Consider the following 17,262-nt stretch of genomic DNA (forward strand, 5'->3'; position numbering starts at 1 on the left):
TTGAAAAGATCACTTTTATTGGCTCCAAAATTCTTTCTAATATTAAAGCCTAATTTTTAATATAAATATTTGACAATTATTATTGTAAGGCTGTGGGTTATAGAACAGTATTCTCCAAAGAATTAAATGTGTTATCACCCAAGACAAAGGAAAGATACATGGTAGATATAATCAGGCTGCAAGTAGTAAATAAATTACGGCAGTGGAATGGATATCATCAAAAAACTGTATGAACAAAAAAAGAAGGCAGAGTGGTCATGTGATAAGAATTAAGGGTAATCAACTTATGATCTGTATACTCTGTTAAGATACTTGTAATATTACATGATAGGAAAAAAGAACTGGCATGCTGAATGGACTCTTAGGTTAAGGACTGACATGGACAAAGTACTGCACAAGAACATGCAGGCTTGAACCAGGTTGCCACCTATACTGTCAAAGGGAATATTTCAACAATGAGATCATGAATCAATTTGATTCTCTCAATGAAATGAATTTAAATAAAAGCAAAAGTTAGCCTCTAAGAAAGCATGTTGGGCAACCTGAAGCATCTATAACAAGAGTTAGTATCTGGTATGAATGATGCCAATGAATGACATCATTCCTTATTATCCCCATTTTACTGGATCCCAAGTAATTATTTCAAAAGAATACCATTCAATAAGGACTAGGCAAAATAGTATGCATGGATTAGTGAAAACTCAATGAAATAAATGACTCATTCAATCAATTTTTAAAAATCTGTGATTCTCTTCTGAAGGCAGACAGCTTTTAATGAACAATGAGATTTTTAAAATTTTTTCTAAAGAAAACATGTTAAATACTTAGTATTTTTCCAATTACAGTTTAATAAGAATTGTGATCAAATATGGACTTTTTTTCTTTTGCATTTTTAAGAAACTTTCAATAGTGCTTTGACATTATACCTGTTCGGTCCTGTCCAGAGGAATTATCCTTTAAAGCTTTGACACACCCATTATGCACCAGCTCCCCTAGACGTCTCAGGTCTGTCTCTGACTTATCAACTAATTCAGCATCTCGAGCAATCGCATCTAATCTGTAATAAAATATCAGCAAAAGATTTATCAGGTGTAATAAGTTGCAGGCTATGCCAATAGTTGACATTTATACAGAACCTTTATATTTACATAAATGATCTCAAGGAAAGAACAGAGAAGTGTAGAGGCTATTCTAGCTCTAGTTAAGATCCTATAAATTCTGGTTTACACAACCTGAACAAAATAATAAAAAGTCACAGGAATATTTAGCGGGAAATATAGTTTTTCCACAAGCATAGTAGTTTAGTATAAATCTCTCTCTTTTTTTTTTTTTTTTTTTTGTCACTTGCTAAAATGTCATTTTTCTAATCTGGAAATCATGAATCACCTGACAATTTTAAATGAATCAATAAGAACATTAACATTTCTGATAAATATTAAAAAGTTTAAAAATTAATAATTCAAATAAATACAATAGCGTATTATATCACTTCTGGTTTCCAAGAATAAATAAGATATTAATACAAATACTATTGCAAACAGTTTGTTTAAATGAATAATACTCAAGTAGGTTTTCTGGAACCAAATGAAAATTAACTATTAAAATGCAATGTTTTACCTGAACAAAGAAATGTCATCAGAATACAATACGTAATTTCCTGCATTTAGTGGACAGTTTGACCAAAATTAAATTTTTAGCAGTAGTTTGGCTAAAAAAAGGGAAAAGAATATTCAAATCACTGACTATTACAGGAGTTAACAGGCCAGCTCAGAAAAACCAAAGGTTTTTCAGTTTGAATGTTGGTTAGATTTGCATAGCAAACTTATGCAAATCAGAATAGTGTTAAATTATTTAAAGAATCACAGAATTTTGAGCTGGGATTTTAGAAACTAAAATACATCATTTAGTCTTCCCATTAGTAGAAAAAAATGTTCTTAAAAGCTTTTTTCCCCAAATAAGTGAAAATGAGGCACCTAAATTTAAAATATAAGCACAAATTTTCTGAACAAAAAAAATACAACCATCTATTTGGAAATAACAACATTTTACTTCAAGGATAATTTCATTTACCTTTCCAGAGGACCACCAAATTTCTTGTAACTCTTGATAAACCTAACAGAAAATAATTGTTGTTTAAATGTATGGTCAACTAAACTTCATTATTAAAAAATATATATTTATATAAATAGTGGGCATAAAGGCTTATTAATGAAAAAAAAAACAAAGTATTGCTATCACGAACAAACTAAATGGACAATGCAAAAAAAAAAAAAAATAAGAATGACCCCCCCAATCCAAAGGATATATATATATATATACATATATATACACACATATTTAAAAACCCAGTCTTATACTAATTTTAGAAACCAGTACAAATAAAACAATAGAAGCTAAAATTTATTTCAGAAATTATTTTATTATTTTCACAAGACAAAAATTTTTTTCAGAGCTAGACATTAAGTCATAGGAAATGGAGGCTTCAATGAATTCAGGGTGGGTGACAACCATATTAACACTCCCTTGATACAGTCAAGTTGAAAGTAAAGAATTCTGATAATTAGTCAAGGATTTGAATTCCAAGTTATGAGGTGACACCAATACTGAAAAATGGAAATCTTATTTAAAAAAACAAAAACATATAAGTGGTTATGGAAGGAAAGAAGGGTCAAATGCCTCTTCTAAAGAAAGGATCCAACCACTCAAATAAGCATGAAAGTATCTTTAATAAAAGCTGCAGCACTTTAGCTTTCTGATGGAGAAGAACTTTATGTCATGTCTATAATTTAAAAGAAAAAGGTTACAATGGTTTTAATAGAAATAATAAATAGAAACTCTGAAAATACAGAAGTGAATAACATTTTTACAAACTTCAAATCCAAAGATTACATAAACAAAAATGACAGTTATTTTTCCACTACCATTAAAGAAATGCATTTGCACATACATGAACATATTTGAAGGGATATTCCACTGTATACTGCATAACTATCTGACCTTACTTCCCAATTGCCACTCTTAACTCAAATATCGTAATTAACATGGTTCTTTTAAAAAAAAATCATTGCAGTGTTTATAGAAAAAAAATGCAAATAACTTATCCCTTCATAAAAATAAAGATGAGTTGGATTCTTTAATGTATCAAGAATGGTTTGGATTAGCAAAAAAAAAGCAATAGAGGATAAAGAAAACTCTTGTGTCAACGTATACTTTTATTACTCAAAATGGCAACAATTTTTAAGCTAGCTACATTATGGGACCAAAAACATTAAGTTAGGTATCAGTATTTTAAATAACCTAATAGTACATAAATAGGATGAAATGCAAGGCCAATACCACACAGAAGCAGAACCACAAAACTGCTTGTGAAACAAATCTTAGTTAACAAATTCAGTTCCTGCATAAGTTGAACTTGACCTTTGGAAAAGATGGGAGAGTTTGATGTTATTTTAGCTGTACCCTGTATTAACATCAAGTTGAAGCAAAATGGTTTTATTTAATCTTACCGCCTAATTTCTGCATCACTAAATCCTTTAATATTCTCTCGTGGGATAGTCCTTGGTCTTCCACGTTTCTTTGGCCTTTTTCTTTCAGATATTGAATCACTATCAGACCCAGAGTATCTTCTACTTCTGCTGCGCCGGCCTTCACTTCCATTGAAGCTAATCTGAAATTTTAAGGTGTCAAATTTTTCTAAGTAACCGAAATAATAATGTTCTTAGAAATAACTCCATATTCATACATGTACGTTTCATTCTGTGTCCAGTCATAAGAAAATTCATATTTAATTTCAAGTATGATTTATCATTTTATATATATATATATTTTTTTTTTAAATTAAAAGCTACCTGTTTTGCACAGTTTCTCATCCTTGGTAGCATATATATTTCTTCAAGTTCCTTTTGTCTTTCTTCTTCTTCTAGCCTTCTTCTTTGATCTTCGGGAATGATTTCCTCCCAATTTCTTGAATTTCTTTCAGGTTCTAATTCAATATCATCTTCATCCATATTTGAAAAGTTAGCCACCTAATAAAAATGAGAATTTTAAAAAAGATCATTGGAGGAATTCACATAGTAATTAGTTAGTTAATGTTAGAGAAGCATTGTTTGTTTTTCCTATGAGTATAATCATAAATTGTGTCTTTCCTGCGCTTTTCTTGGCTAATTTATCAGATAAAGGGGCTTTACTGGGCAATCTCCAAAGTTCCTTCAAAGTCCAAGATTTTATTTTTCTTTAATTTAATTAACAAAAATCTTTGTTATTACATAATATGTTACATCAGAGTAAAAATTCTACATAAAAAAAAAGTCTCAAGAAAAACTGCTGATTAAATTACATTCAATAATCATTTATTTATTTATAACAAGCTTATTCTGGATAAGGATAACGCTAAAACTTACATTTTCTAAAACAAACAAAAAAAACCTGGTTTTAAAGTATCTAAGAACCACCAAGGGAGGTAAAATCAATGTTTCTTTATTAGTCCTGCAATACTTGTACTCTGAGAGGCCACTGATCACTTCTAATTCTCTAGTGGTCAAATAAGAAAGCATAGATGATTCAAACTGTTTTTGATACTGGTTTTCAAGTTATTTTAGCCCAGCTGTTGGAAAACATTGCAAGGAAAACAATATCACAATTAAAGCATTACTGACTCATTTAGATAATGATTCAAGTCATCCATCCAATTACAGTGGTTGACTATATGAGAATATTAATATGCATATTTGTGAAGACATACACTTTCTGTGTCTAGCCGTGTAAATTTTTAAAGAAAGAATTCCATATTGATAAAAAAAGAATTCACATAATCATAATGATGTTTTTAATCATGTCAGCAATGGGTTATCCTTAGGTATAATATTCAGTGTTTTAATTTTACAAAATTTTGCTTTCTGTACTATATTGCTTTATAATAAGTTTTAATTACATTTTATCTCTTGCTACTATATTACATCAATAAACAGACCTAAAATGCTATTTTAAAATTTTTTCATTGACTATTTCACCACTTTGAATCATGGACCACATTTTACATACATACATACATACATATACATATATGTATAAAAAACTGGTGATGGTGTCTAAGCTATCAATTTTTGCTAGTACCACTAATGTCTACTGCCTTACATCAGGAAGGCCATCAAGATCAACAGAAGTGTGATACCAGCTTATTAAATTCAAGGACTCTGTTCTTCTAAAAAGGGAAGGTAAAATATAAGATTCCTGGGTTTTGTCCTCTTCTACATTTGTGGTCATTCCTTCAGGATAGAGCAGCATGGCAAACAAGTCTTTTTTTTTTTTTTTTTTTTGAGATGTTTTTTAGTTTAGTTTCTCTCCCCTCTATCTGGTAGAGACTTTTGTAAGACCTTTACATTTGCAAGATTAGGAAAGTTCAATAAAATTCCTAAAGTCCCTTATAACACAGAAGGTCCTCTAAAAGGTTTTTTGAAACTTACTACAGGAGTACAATGTCAGGATCAATACCCACCAAGTTTTCTCTCCCTAAGCAGTTTAAAAGGTTTTTTTCCCCACTAAACGTTAAAGAAGCTGCCCCCAAGAATTGATTAGCTCAGACTTAAGCATCATTTTTGTGCCTGCAGTTTCCTGGTGGTCTTAAGACTATACATACTAATGTGGTTTTACAGTCACTTCACTATGCTCTATCCTACTAATTTTATGTACCTCAGCAAGGTGAAAAATGATGCATGAAAAGTGCAAAAGCCTTTCTGTAGAATAATAGTGTGTCTATGTTTTGGCTTTGTAAACTTTCTTTTATTAAATGTTAAGTGATGTAATGTTAAGTGAAAATGTTTCATTTCAATATTAAAACTAAACTATCAAGGAACTGGTCCGACTTAGATATACTTACTAAACAGACCCTTAATACTAATAGCAACACTATTTGATATTTTTAAGATAACTTTAACAAAAATCCTACTAATAAAAGTTTTTCTATATTCAACAATTAAAATCTAAGAGACAGCCAGGTAGCACAGTAGATAGAGCACCAGCCTTGAAGTCAGAAACACCTGAGTTCAAATCTAGTTTCAGACATTACTAACTGTGTGATCCCAGACAAGGCATTTAACCTCATTTGCCTTACCACACAAATCAAATCTATATTCGTGCTAATATTTAACCTCAATTGCCTCCCCAAAATAAAATCTATTCATTATCTTATACATATATGTATATATACATGTGTGTGTATAGATTTAAATTTACCTCCATTACATTCCCTCCCCGTTAGAATGCTCAAAACACAACTTTCTAAAATTCAAAAAGCACTTCATATTATCTCATTTCATCTTCACTATAATTCTGTGAAACTAAGTGCTACAGAAATTAATTTTTATTTTTACAAATGATGAAACTTAAGATTAAAAAAGTTAAACAAAGAATCATAACTAGTATATGAGGTATGATTTAGACCTCTTCCTATCTTAACAGGAACTGTTCTGCTTCTCTAATATATCATCTAGATATCAGGGTCAAGTAATTATGTCAATCAACAAATATTTATGTGTGTATTTATTATTTTTATTAATTATGTGCAAGGTACTATCACTTGAAAGGACATTTTTAAAAATCTACTCTTTCAAGCAGTTTACATCTTGAAAAAAAGGAAATATTGCAAGGAGATGGACTTTTAATTTTACAGATAGAGAAAAGAAGAAGATAGCATTTAAATACTTTTTGGGGGAATACAGCTTTTAGTAGAAAAAGTAGTAAGTTCATTAGTTGGTTATAAATTTCTGAGAGAGAGAGAGAGAGAAAGAGAGAGAGAGACAATGCTTCCAGAGAAGCTGGAAAACAGAAAAAATAAAGGAGATTAGCAGAAACTAATATACTGAATTCCCTTCAAAAATCCTCCAAAGAAATCTAGTAAATGCACCAGATCAAATCTTAATGGGGAGAGGAGGAGAGGGAGGAAGGAGAAGGAAAAAATTCAGAGTCATTTTGCCAAACCAAATAAACACGGAGAGAAAGTAAACATGGAGACTACAGAGAGAATGTGGCCAAGAACAATGCAGGAGAAGTCCATTCCAGGAGAGACTGTGCCACAGGGTAAGAGGAGCTTCTAGAATCAACCCCAGACCAATGACAGAAACTGAAATGGGAACAGGTGTCTTGAGGAAACTTTATTGCTCACTGATTAGTTCCTGTTTGGGAGAAGCAAGACAGAAGAAGCAAGTTTAGAAGCCAACAGCAATAGTTGGCTTCTTATAATCAGATCTTATAATCAGAGTGAGGTTTCTGTTTTAGTTTCAGCTTCTATCCCCATCTGAAGTCTGCCAGAGAAAAACCAAGGTAGGCCTCCCAGACCAAGAAGAAACTTATAATTCTGTCAATCTGAACCTTAATAGTTTCTCAGCTAGTTGAATTGTTTGTGAATTCAGTAGCAGTCTACTGTGGTTCAAATCTAAATTTCAGAACTCAAGATTAAGGAGGCAGCAACCAGACCTTGCCCTGGGAGCAATGAAAGACTCCAAGCCTCCAGTCCGACTTTCTGTGCATTCTTGAAACTACCCAACACTCAATGCACCAAGAAACCACTTACAAGTCAAGTCTGAAAGAACACAGATTACACACAAAGTCAACTAAAATTTCTGGATTTTGTAAGAGTTAGAAAGGGAATTTAAAATATTTTACATGGAAATGAATATGACAAATTTTAATAAAAAGATAAACTTGAGCAATCAAGGACTTAAAACAAGATAATTTACTTACATTCAAATGTGAGGAGATGATATATGTTCTATTCCCCCTGAATCTAACATTATCAGGGGTAAGAGAAGGGATTTAAATAGAAGGAAGGCCTGAAAATTGTTTTCTATCTTGATTTTAGCAAAGCAAAGGGCAAGAGAAATACACTGGGGAGGGAAGGAAAATAAGTTTAGGAGAGATTATCTCGCACAATCAGGAGGAGTATACAAATAGACAGCTATACAAACAGCAGGATAGGATGAGAGGAGTGGATTTTATCTGAACCTCAGTGCCATCCGAACTGGTCAAAAAGGGGAAGGACACAAGCAGATAGAGTTGGATATAGAAAACATTTCACTCAAGGAATAATAGAAAGGAAAGAAAAAAGAAAGGGGAATTATTGAGGGGTAAATTAAAGAAAGAATTGATTCTAAGCAAAGCAAGCTCTAAAGATGTGCAAACATTTTTATAGTTCTTTTAAATGTGGCAAAGAACAGGAATCAGCAAGTTCCTGCAAACTGGGAAATGGCTGAACAAATTATAGTATATAAATGTGATGGAATACTATTGTGGGTTCTTGTTTTTCAATGATGAAAAGAATGCTTTTTAGAGAAACCTGGGAAGATTTCTATAAACTGGAGTGAAATGATCAGAACTAGGAGAACAAGTGATACCATGATAAAGAATATGGTAAAGACAAACAACTCTGAAAGTATTACATCTGAACAATGTAAATGATTAACTAGGAGTCCAGAGGACCAAACGACAGTTAAATAAACACAATTTCTATCTTTTCCTTATACACATTCTTATTTGGACATGATCTATACAAAAATGTGTTTTCTTTAAATATACATGTTAGTTTTCCTTTTGTTTTTCCTTTGATTCAACTGAGGTAGGTGAGAAGATGAATTATTGCTGAGTGAAAAAAATAAAACAATTTAAAGATAGATGGATAAAGAATTATACTTAATATTCTTTTAAAGTTAAGTGCTATAAACCTATATAAAACCTCCAGCAATACCTTAGATATTGACATTTAGAAGTTATGTGCCTACAATTACTATTTGCTATTTTATATAATTACTTAAGATTTCTGAGAAAAAAGTGACACTTCTGAATATCTTATTTGAAAACTTATATTCTGCAAAAATTTTATTTCAGTGGCTAGCAGACTAGAACTAACCTGGTTGAATCAAGTCTGCTAAAAGATTGCCAGCAATGAAAATTATATAATAAGAAAAGCATGACCCTCAAGTTAATTAGTTTATTAATAATTTCTGCTTCCAACTCATATCCTTACTTATATCCTTAAATTTTAACTAGGAAAATAACAAGAATTAATAATATTATGAAAATTTATATAACCTAATTCCATTAACTGTTAAATAGGCTACCCTAATAGGACAAATATTTTCTTTAAAAGGCTATCTACGTTGTAATAACGTTGAAATAAATAAAGAAAATTTGCATGTTTAACATAAATTGGATTACTTGCTCTCTTAGGGAGGGAATAGGGGAAAGGAAAGAGAAAAAAAATTGGAACACAAGGTTTTGCAAGAGTGAATGTTGAAAACTATGAATGTATCTTCAAAATAAAAAGCTAAAAAAATTTTTAAGACTATCTCCTTTTATTTTCTAGCAAATTATGAAGAAAATAAATACTTAAGTGTGACAACGGAAAAACTATGCTAAGTCAAAAAATGACAGTTAAGAGGGAAATTAAAGTCAGTTAATAGAGGAAAACAAGGCCCATTAATATTATATAATTTACCCAATATCATGCAATCTCAGGTCTCTCAAGATCCTTTAATTTAAACTTACACCTAAAAAGACATCCCCATTCAAAATCTCAATCATGTACCTCGCTGCCTTTTAAAGCAACACAATTCATTCTAACAATCTAATAATTAGGAACTTGCTTTTTAAAAATTAAACACTAAGCCAAAATCTCTATCTCAAAACTGATCACTATTAATTTTGCCCTCCACTTCAAAGCAGAATAAGTATTTTTCCATCCACAAAATAGGTTCAAATACTAAGATGGATGTCGTATTTTATGTGCCTAACCGCAAGTCTTCTCTTTCCCCAGCAAACAAATGATCAGTGTATGGCATATATCTCTTCTCAACATGATAGCCATTCTTATTAGGACCGCCACTTAATACAGAAACAAGAACTTAAACCCAGGGTTCCTGAATTCTGATAAGAGTGTATTTATCTTGATTTGAAATGATATTGACTCATTTTTCATGTAAATTATTTCTTTAAAAAATGTTTCAAAAATGAAAAATATACCTTAAACTGGGAAAGCAATTCATCTCCTACAGTTAATGGACCTGGTTCATTTTCATGAGTTTCAGCCCTCTTCAGGATTTCATCAATATCCATTTCCTGTAATTGCAAAGAAGGTTTTAATCTTGGGAACTTAAAGTGTGGTCTTATCTTTCCCCACATAAATTCTATATGTTAAGTTCTTTTTACCTGAGGCTCTTGTTCTTCTCCTTCAGGTTCTTTAAAAAGTTCTTCAGCACCAAATTTTAAAATTGCCGATAGCTCTTCCTTATTAAAAGGTGTAGAACTAAAGCAGAGAAAAAAATACCATGAAACATATATACACTCTTAAGATAACTCAACATGTAAAAATACCTATTTAAGTGTTTAGCTATCTACATCCATGAAAATTTAGACAAAAATCAGCACCTAAATCAATTATTTGATGTTATCAACTCATTTTCTGCTTATAAAACATCTACCTTGAAGGAGCAGAACCTGTATGTAGTACAGTCTTCCCAGTTGTGTCCATTCTCTGAATTACTAGGTGATCAAGCACCATCTTTTTTTTGGCTCTTTCAAGAATATCTTCTTCAACTGATCCCTTTGTAACTAGACGATAAATATTAACCTATATAAAAAAGTACACTTCAATTTATATAAATGACAAAATAAAGTTATTATTGTTACAAAGAAAGATGCCTTACTAGGGAATACAACTATCAACATAGTTCATTGATACAGGCAAAGCATTACTGTTTGCAACAAGAAGATAACAAAGATGAAAAGCTTCTTTTCTTGAAGGATACTTTAATTTAGTTGCAAAAAAACAGGACAAACAAAACAACCATAGTGTCATATTAAACTAGTTAAACGTCAAAGCACTCTAGAAATATAAGAGAAAAATCACTTGGGTTGAAAAGATTGGAGAATGTTGTAGAAGAGATAGGATTGGGATGGGCCATGAAAGAGGAATAGGATTTTCATAAAGGTAAAAGCGAATGAGAGCATCTTGTGTATGAGAACACTAAAGAAAAGCAAAAAGCATGGTTCAAAGCAGCTTAGCTACAGAAAAGAATAGGACATGTGAAAGATAGTAATGGTATATAGAGCTAGAAAGTAGATTAAACATGAGACTTTATGTAGACTTCACTGCACAGAAATAAGAGATCATTAAAAGTCCTGGAGCAAAGGATTGTCATGATTTAAACTAAATTTATTTGACAGCAATGAGTAAAATGTATGAGAAGGAAAGTGATTAGAAGATTGGAAATCAGTTAACAAGCTATTCCAATAGTTCAAATAAGTAAAAGGCCGAAGTTAGGTGATTATTGTGGAATTGGAATGAAGGGAATGGAGAGATTGGACACTACACTAAAGATTCACTTATTCATTTAATTGAAGTGCAGCAGAAGAGACACAATGTTTTGCACATGGTAGGGATAGTTAATGTTAAATCATTATTTCAAGGTTTCAAATCTGTGGATAGAAAATAGGTAATTAATTTTACAGAAATAGGAATGTCAGAGAAAGTAAGTTATTTTCTATTGTTAACAGAGAACAAGGGAATAAATTCATAGTTTGACATATTAATTAAGGTAAAAGGAAGAAGTATGGCAGATAGTTGGAAATGTGAACCTGGACCTTTGAAGAGAAAGAACAAGAAATAAAAATTCTGAAGTCATCCCTAAAAGAAAAAAAAATCTTTAGAGATAGGAACATCCATAGAAATCGTTTAAACTCTGGGCAAGTCACTTAACCCTTTTTTCTTAGGTTCTCATCTGCAAAATGAACTGGAGAAGAAAATGGCAAACCATTACAATTTTTCTTCCAAGAAAACCCCAAATAAGGTCAAAAATAAAAAAATGACTAAAAAATTTCTGAATAAACACACAAAACAAATTCCTCACAAATCACATCTGAAGTTTTAAAAATATTATGAGAAGGAAGAAGAGTTTAACCTGGAAAGCGAATATGAAGTAGTAAAGAGATCAAAAAGCTTAAATCATAAGAGCTCTAAGGAAATTCAATGTAGAAAAACTAAAGAAAGATTTTTGAACAAATAAGGATAATGAGCATCTACCTTCAAATTTCTTAGCTTACTGAATAAACTGTGCTAAAAGCACAAGAACCTCCAAAATTTACAAAAAACTCATATACAATAATTTCCAAACAGTGACATTTAGCTATTTGATTCCTAATATCCTGATAGCATGTGTCAAAATGTAATACTAGAAGGAAGTGATCCATTTCTACAATAGAGGTAGATTACACAATACCTAATATCTGCCAGATTAGCATAAACAACTAAAAACAGTTATTTAATAAGATGAAAAACTGGAATGGCTTTTAAGCATACAGTTTTTCAAAATATGAGGAAAGAATACTATTGTCTAAGAAAGATGATAAGTCAATACAATATCAAACACATTCTGCCAAATATAAGTGAAATGATTCCCATATTTTTATATTCAAACAAAAGGACTAAAAACATCACATTTTACAGTTATAAATGCCTTAAATTATTTTAAAGGTATGGCCTTCTTAAAAATTAGTTCCAGCTTTACTTGAAGTGAGTTGTTGAACTTTGGGAAGATTCAGCTATAAATCAATTAGGACAGGGTTTCTTAATCTTTTTTATGAGTCATGGATTCAAGAACTCTGGTATGCAAGTAAGGTCTGTGGATTTTCTCTCAGTATAATTTTTATTAAATACTGAGTAAAATATATAAGATTATAAAGAAAATATTATATTGAAATAAAGATGCATTTTTTTATATCCAACTTCTGAGATTCCCTGAAATCTACCCAGAATCCCTTTAGGATCAGTGGGGCTTAATTAAGTCCAAGAATCCACCATATATTTTAGCGACATGATTATCTAGTTTCAATCTACATTTAAAAAAACAAAAACAAACAAACCAAAAAAACTATCAATTTAAAAAATTCTTATTGAAATTGGATTTCAGATTGATGTGTTTGTACCTGTTTCTTCTGTCCAATTCTATGGGCTCTAGCTTGTGCCTGAAGATCATTTTGTGGATTCCAGTCAGAATCAAATATAACAACAGTGTCAGCAGATGCTAAATTTATGCCTAGTCCTCCAGCCCTTGTGGAAAGTAAGAAACAAAAGTCCTATGGAAATAAAAAAAAAATACCACTTTTAAATCCATCATGATTGAATGTCATTAGAAACATGATATAACAATACTAATTCTGAGTGGAAATTAATTATATTAGGGAATTAGCAAATTTTAAATGTCAAAGGCAATTTTACCTTTGAGCAAATGACTCTGCATCATAACTTATTCTATAAAAAATTTGATGCAGTTCTCTCTTACATAGGAATAAAAAAAATTCTTTAAATGCAAAAATATTGGAGAAATCTATTTTGGAATAATTTTCTTAATTGAATTGACCAATATATAGATATTTCAAGTGCTTTCAAAAAATTACAATAGACTATCATATCATTATGGTTACAGAAGAGTCATATAAATATTAAATGTTTAAATGGGAGAAAAAAAATCAAATTCACACCTCAGATCCTTCAGCATTAAAATGATCTAATGCTTGTTTTCTTAATTCTCCTTTGATTGAACCATCTAGTCTCTAGAATGACAAAAACATATCAATTAAGATAACATGGCAAAACAGTAATTAAGTCAAAATTTATAAATGAAAAATGAAGTAAAATCACAAAATAATGTAAATAAAAATATAAAGCTCACTAATAAAAGTAAATTAATTCTAGTATCTCTCAATGGGTTTAGAGGATAACATAACATGGTCCTTTCTTTTGGGAAAGTCATACATCTAAAGTCACTTAAATAATGAAACAAACTTCTTTAAAATAATACAAGATTGTTAAACATTTTTCTGTGCCAATTACTTTAAAATTTTAACTTTGCCAATTACTCTCAATTTAGTCATAATTGGCACTAAATTCTAACTTTCCAGATGAATTTATGACCAACTGACCATTGCTTTAAGTTCAGAGAGGCTTAGAACCACATTATCTAGAGGCAGAATGGGAGGTCATCTAGTCCTACAATATCAAATTCAAATGGGGATATGGTGGATAACTGTATCATACATTAAGGACCCATGCTTACTACATAATGAATTACCAAAAAACATTAAAATTATCTTTGATTTTATTTTTATTTTGTTAAATTACATCTTAAATCCCAATTACATTTTAATCTGTTTCAGTTATTGTTAGACATCCCTGATCTAGTCAAACCCTCTCACTTACAAATTAGGAAAATGAGGCCTAAAGCATTAAAGCAATTTGTCCAGGACCACACAGTAGCAAAGTCTGATCTTAAATGAAGATTCCATGACGCCATGTCTTTACACTAAATAATAACACCACCAAGTGGAAGTGAAAAGGCAGGGATAATCTGGATGTTTTCTCAAGAAAATAAATTTTTATTTTCAAGAAATTTACAAATACAGAGTATCTCTAGATCCAAAGATCTAAACTAGACTTAACACTAATTTGCAAAGCTTACAATACCTTATATATCTGAATTTCAATTCCATTTTATGATAAATTATATCTACTTTAGGTAATATATTATCCTACTACATCATGGCACATATAAACTCATAAACTTGAAACATTTAAAGCATTTAAAAAACATTTAAGTAACTCTTCTTAGAATTCCTACATTTACTTAACTATCACATTGTTACCAACAACACCAGTACCGAATAGCTGCATAGGGATTGATTAGTTCCACAAGAACAATTATATAAATTAGTGATTGAGTCAAATGATGTTATAGTGGGATTCTATAGTATCGTAGTATGCTCTGGTTATAACATATTAGGAACATTTCAAAATCGTGTTGGCCTAATAAGTCTCATGAGGAATGCATTTGAAAAATGTCTCTAAACAATGATCTCTAAAAAAAGAAAATACTTTTATTTTGCCCTGAGGCCTTTTTTCATTCTGCTTTTCTTATCTAAAACTATTACTTGAAACATGTCTGTCATTCAGCTATGTTCTTGGATTTGGATCAATCCCCACAGAATGTTTATAAGCCATTCACTAAGCTTTAAAAAAGGTTAAATGAAATTATAAATATGGAAACAACTCAGAGAATGGGAAGGAATAGTTTATGGCTAGCAGTAAAAAGAATGAGCAGAAATAAAGATTAAAAATGGAAAAAGAGGAGACTTGTTGAAACATAAAAATGATAAAAGCAAAAGATCTTTTGAAAGAGTGAGTCTTTCCAACAATGAGATGATTGATGCCAGTTCTAATGATCATGTGATGAAGAGAGACATCTACACCCAGAGAGAGGGCTGTAGGAACTGAATGTGAATCACAATATAACATCCTCACTCTTTTTGTTGTTCACTTTCATTTTGTTTTCTTATTCATTTTCTTTCCTTTTTTATCTGATATTTCTTCTTGTGCAGCAAGAGAATTGTATGTATAAATGTTTACACATATTGGATTTAACATAAATTTTAAGAAGTATAACATATATTGGATTGCTTGACATCCAGGGGAGAGGGTTAGAGGAAGGGAGGGAAAATCTGAAACACAACATTTTACAAGGGTCAATGTTGAAAAATTATCCGTGTATATGTTTTGAAAATAAAAAACTTTTTTAAAAATGTATCATTTAATATCATTTAATAAATGTTTTAAAGATATTTTTGTTTAATTTTCTTGAAAAGTAAACTAAAATATAAGAATCAACAAGTTTAAAGTTAAGATCTTACTTGAAAAGGAAACTGACGATACTTCAAATATTCTGCAAGTATGTCTAACATCCGCACCATTTGAGAGAAAATTAGAACTCTGTTGCCCCGTTCTTTTAGCCGAATCAACAGCTTATCGAGAAGAATTAATTTTCCACTACTTCGAATTAAATGCTAAAAAAGAAATTATAATTATATAGTGTGAAACTAAAATGCAATGTAATTCTTCATAGCAGCTTGTTAAACATAGCTTAAAGAACATAATGAAAAATAAAATTAGATGTTTTGAAAAGAAGTTTTAGTTTATATTTTTAACTCTTAAAAACACACACAAATGAAACTATTATTACTTTCAATCTCCTTTAAAAATATTTTAATCTGCTTTTTCCCACTTTTCTTTCACTTGAAATTTACTATTATATGTCACTGCAAGCTGAATTGGGTTTTTCCCTAACAAAAATTTGGGTTTCATCTTATACTTGTCACTTAATTCCAAGTCTTGAAAAGATTTCTGCTTCAGACCAACCTTGCACCAGCAAGAAAAGAAAAACTAGAAGTCAAAAACCAAGCCAATACCCTCTTGCCATACCATTCAAAATTCAAATGAAATCTTAATTTTGATAAAACCTTATGTATACAGTTAAAATACCTGATATGCAATGTCACTAAAATTCCTCATTTTTCAATTGACCTGTCACTAATTAAGAAATAATATTTATTATATAAAATACAAGCTGACTTTTCCTAAAATAAAATACATACACTTTCTCTCTCTTTTATGATATTGCCATTTTCTTCCCTTTGAACTTATAACAAATGAGAGGAAAAAAGTATAGCAAATTAAAGAATTGGCTTTATATTCAGAAAGTCCAGAGCTCGCATATTCTGCTTTATACACATTTATGCAATGAGGGACAAATTACTAAACTACTCAGTGCTCAAGTAAGCAACTGATCAGGACTCATTACAAAATAAATTGTTAGCTTAAATTAATGGATTAAGTTTGATTACCAGGATTTCCCTACATCAGTGAAATTCCATACTCCCTCACCCCACTCCCCCTAAAAGAACACAAATTTTACTTTGGGGGTTGCCTTTCAATTAAGCCTGTTTATTTGGGAAAGGACACTCAAAAATGACTGGGAAATAGAAACACTCTACAGTTATTGTAAATTCCATTCAACAAAGTAATCTGATAGTAAGGGGAACTAGATCCATAAATTAGATATGGAATTCACAATCCAATTATAAGTTATTCTAAAGGAATTTACCTGAAATATTTAAAATATCCAAGGATATTTTAAAAGAAAACTAACACAGGAGTTATCAAATGATGAAATAAAGAGAACCATACTTTCCCCTAAGATATTTTTCATCCCACTAAGGAGAAGTTTATCTACAAGGAATATTTTTTAACATAATTACTGAAATGGAAAAGTTCTACAACATGACTGCAGACACAAATCGTTCTAGAGTCTTTACAGATCAAAAACATGTACTTTTAATCCCATTTCCTCACCTTTTCTGACAGATGTATTAGCATGTCAAAAAAAA

The 17,262-nt window shown here is 30.6% G+C and overlaps 1 protein-coding gene across 3 annotated transcripts in view; it reads right to left on the minus strand.

The window, feature by feature from the left end:
* The window catches only part of CHD1 (chromodomain helicase DNA binding protein 1), a 114,828-nt gene that overhangs the window by 37,715 nt on the left and 59,851 nt on the right, over positions 1-17,262 (minus strand). For all 3 annotated transcript variants that reach the window (XR_007953244.1, XM_051994187.1, XM_051994196.1), the window contains exons 17-26: positions 15,730-15,882; positions 13,528-13,599; positions 12,973-13,122; positions 10,470-10,618; positions 10,198-10,294; positions 10,012-10,107; positions 3,849-4,025; positions 3,507-3,667; positions 2,071-2,112; positions 927-1,057 (exon numbers count right to left, since the gene is read on the minus strand). Coding sequence is in view for 2 of the 3 variants with exons in the window: in XM_051994187.1 (XP_051850147.1) it covers positions 927-1,057; positions 2,071-2,112; positions 3,507-3,667; positions 3,849-4,025; positions 10,012-10,107; positions 10,198-10,294; positions 10,470-10,618; positions 12,973-13,122; positions 13,528-13,599; positions 15,730-15,882 (1,228 nt within the window). In the remaining variant the exon portion in view is untranslated. The remainder of the gene's footprint in view (positions 1-926; positions 1,058-2,070; positions 2,113-3,506; positions 3,668-3,848; positions 4,026-10,011; positions 10,108-10,197; positions 10,295-10,469; positions 10,619-12,972; positions 13,123-13,527; positions 13,600-15,729; positions 15,883-17,262) is intronic.

The sequence above is a fragment of the Antechinus flavipes genome, chromosome 1 (assembly GCF_016432865.1).
Source record: "Antechinus flavipes isolate AdamAnt ecotype Samford, QLD, Australia chromosome 1, AdamAnt_v2, whole genome shotgun sequence".
NCBI lineage: Eukaryota > Metazoa > Chordata > Mammalia > Dasyuromorphia > Dasyuridae > Antechinus > Antechinus flavipes.